The 3,758-nt window shown below is 33.2% G+C and overlaps 1 protein-coding gene across 1 annotated transcript in view; it reads left to right on the top strand.

Moving 5' to 3' along the window:
• The first annotated feature begins 552 nt into the window (after positions 1-552).
• The window catches only part of LOC111086013 (caskin-1-like), an 82,588-nt gene continuing 79,382 nt past the window's right edge, over positions 553-3,758 (top strand). Inside the window, exon 1 of the mRNA XM_022387241.1 lies at positions 553-951. Coding sequence (XP_022242949.1) covers positions 846-951 — 106 coding nt within the window. The 5' untranslated portion in view covers positions 553-845. The remainder of the gene's footprint in view (positions 952-3,758) is intronic.

Here is a 3,758-nt window from a genome sequence, read left to right as displayed (position 1 = left end):
TGGTTGAACCATAAGCTTGAATTTTATAAAAATGGTTTAAAAACATTTTATCATACATCTTCACTTTTCTTGAGAATTATTATTTTGTCATTCTTATATGCAAGCTAGAAGTTTTGGTCAAAATGTATTTACATCAAATTTAATGAGGAAAAGGGAACACAGTCATGAACGATAATAAAGGTGTGTATTTATACCCATTTTTGCAATTTCCTCCTTGACTACCGTGTTTGTTAAAGTGAATGTTTTCACTTATATATCTCTTTGTTTTAAGAATATAATGACGAATTTTTCTCAAAGAAGTATCAGCGCTTGTTTAGTGTTTCAGCAAACGGGCATATTTATGGAAAAGTAAGAAAAACAGTATACTTAAAAACAGAACAAATCTTGGTAAGAAAAATATTCAATAGTTATTTCTTCCCGCTACGATTGTACTCGCTAAATGAAAGCTGAATGGCCGAGGTGGCGCATGCGCAATTGAAAGTTATATCGCACGATGGGTAAACGAACCTTCAAGCAAAGTACACAGTGAAGTAAGACTATATCACTGAAGGATTTTCGATGATCACTACTGACAGCACAAGGAAAGACAAACGCGGCTGGAATGTTATTTTTTTGTAGCTCTGGCAGAGTACGAAAGAAAAACAAACACTTTTGTATGGTGAGATATTGATTTCTAAATTTGAGGTAAACCCAGGAAAATGGACAAACTCTAACATATTACGAGAGACTGTTGCTTCTTGCTTTTCGGTCAGTGCAGGGATTGAAGTACGGGAAACTAACATTACTCTGTTGGCTTGTGCTCTGACTATAAACGATTCTTTGACGCGAATATAAGTTACAACTTGATGTTATCGGCAATGACAAAAGAACATGAACTTTTTCACGCTATTAAATCCGAAGACATACCCGCATTATCCCGCATTTTGGTGAAATACAAAACTTCAAAGCACAGTAAGTAATTTATATTATATGAAAAGTGGAGAAGGAGAGAGAGTTAAAGTTCCTATTTGTTTTTATCGTGGTAACATTTTGTGCTCTTCGTCTAATCTTAGAAATACTTAATTGGAAATTATAACAGTTAAGCCATTAGTTTATGTCTGCGTTTTTAGTTCCGATCTGTGTCAGTACCATTCTTTGATTAGAAAGTTCATAATATATACTCTCGTTTAAACAGGTGGTATACTTCGGTAATTAAACTTAGATTTTAGTCCCCCGGTAAGTTTTTCGAACTTACAACGCTAAAACCGGGGTTCGATTTGTCGCGATGGACAGAGCGCTGCTAGTAAATTGTATAGTTTAGCGCCGAAAAAAATAACAACTAAGATTTTAAATTTTAATTTAAATATTAGCTTAGTGAATAAGGCCTTAATCAAATATAATGACAACACAAAAAATGATAATATAAGACTCTTTCATAAATAAACCAATTTGCCAAGTAAAGAGTAAAAAACACAAAAACCGACGTTTTTTTGCCACAAAGACAAACGCGACGGGAATGTTATTTTTTTTTGTAACTCTGGCAGAGTACGAAAGAAAAGCAAACACTTTTGTTCGGTGAGATATTGATTTCTGAATATGAGGTAAACCCAGGAAAATGGACAAACATATTACGTGAGTTTTAAAGGTAGAGCGGTCTAAACCGTATTAGTTTTAGCAGTGTAAAGTTGTTAAGATATTCAACCTGGCTTAGTAAAGTAAATATTTGACCTTTCATTATGCCCAAAAACGTCGGTTTTCGTGTTTGTTTATTTTTTTACTCTTAATATGGTAGCACAATGTGCCTGAAAAGAAATTATTGTCAAGTGAAGTTGGAACGCTTAGGTTAACGTAAATAAACAACAAAGAAACATACTTTCTTTATCCGGACATAAGACACGAACCAAAATGTATCCGCTACCAGGCTTGTTTGTTGTTAAGCGCAGAACTATACAATGGGCTATCTGTACACTGTCCACCACGGGTATCGAAGCCCGGTTTCTAGCGTTGTAAGTCCGCAGAGTTATTTTTAGTTAAAAGGTAATTATGTATTTGACTATGACGGAAATTATGCTGAAGTGTAAATTAATCTTTATAGTTTGTAACATAAAATGTTCAGGAAAAGTTAAATATTTTAAGTTGTTGTTTGACTTACCTATGATAAAAACAAAGAATTGTCGGTGTCAAAACGTATAGGCTCTCAGACTTACTCCTGACTCACTTCATTAGATTCAGCAGTTAAAAAAAAAGGTGAATTTATGGGTTTTTCACACTTTATGAGTATTAGACAGTTTTAAAGGTAGAGCGGTCTAAACCGTATTAGTTTTAGCAGTTTAAAGCTGTTAAGACATTCAACCTGGCTTAATTTAGTATTTGGTTATAACTGAATATTGCAAGGAAAAAAAACAAAAAAGGGGGAACAGATTTCACTTAGTGGCCTTACATTTTCGGGTTTACTGAGAAAATTCTGAACTGTGTATATTTTTCCAGTTTTTCATGAATTACTTTGAGAGTATAATTTGGATTTTCAATTCGGACGAGGAACATCACAGATTTTCACACTGTTTTAGGTTACGAAAATTGTTATCCGTTCAGGCTTGCATACCTCCATAGTTTATGTGTTGAAGTTTTTCCTCTCATAAAGCTTGAAATGCACATATAATTATATAAAAATGACAAAGTAAGTGCTTTAATTTGGATTAGTCATATATGTATAGCGTCCGTCCGTTAATCTGTTTCTGCTCTGCTAGGCTTAACGGATTACTTTTGGCCATAGTTAACTTTAACTTTATTACTAATAAATACTCGTTTCTTTTCAAAGTAATCGATAACGTTGTTAATAAGTATAACACATATATCTGCTTTGGAGAGAGAGAGAGAGAAAACAAGAAAAAAAAACAGCGAATATGCCAACGATTTTATAATGCTGGTCAGACGAAAATAAATTTCCTAAACTGGACAAATCTTGTGAAATATTATTAGGATTACAGCCGAAAATAGCGTTGACAACGAAGATACCAAATTGCTGATTTAATCCGCATATAGGCTTTACGTTTCATACGTATTGATTTCTGAGGAAGACTTCTATAGTGAACTTGTTATACGAGATATCACTTCATTAGTTTATGCCTGCGTTTTAGTTTGACCTACGTAAGTAACATCCTTTGATCAGAAGTTCATAAGAGTATTTGGAAAACGAAACACATTTCTTGTAATACCAGTAAGAAAGTTGTGCCGTTTTAATATTTACCTAAGCCTAATTCTTGTACGTAAAGAAAGAGTGGACATAAGTTTTTGATTTTATGTTTTCGTAGTCATGTCATGCCTATTGCGTTATATACCATGAGTTAAACATTTGTTCGAACAGTGTGTTCTCGTAAAACGTCAGTATCTATAGGAACCGTAAAAAGAAAATAATAATATATCATAATATCAGGGATATGCAACAAGCACATTATGAAAGAATGTCTGTTACTTGTCATATTCAATAGAGATTTCTTACGAAAACCTTCAGAATCTAAACTCATTATCTTGGAGCATAACCTTACAGTCATTCGTCTGCACACGAAAGTCTCATACACCTAGTACCGTGTATTTCAAGACGAATCAACCTGCAACAAAATCATGAGAGTTGGCTTACCTTATCCAAAAGTTAGGTTATTACAAGTGAGCTTTTCTATATATAATCATACAGTATTTTTATATGTATACTTTTTTCTTACTTTTAATTTTCACATTAGTTTGAATTGTTGTTTTCTTGTGTTTCACACTATATATATGGT

Source organism: Limulus polyphemus, unplaced genomic scaffold (assembly GCF_000517525.1).
Source record: "Limulus polyphemus unplaced genomic scaffold, Limulus_polyphemus-2.1.2 Scaffold781, whole genome shotgun sequence".
NCBI lineage: Eukaryota > Metazoa > Arthropoda > Merostomata > Xiphosura > Limulidae > Limulus > Limulus polyphemus.
The sequence above is the reverse complement of the archived record's forward strand: the minus strand, read 5'-3'. Positions and strand labels throughout refer to the sequence as shown.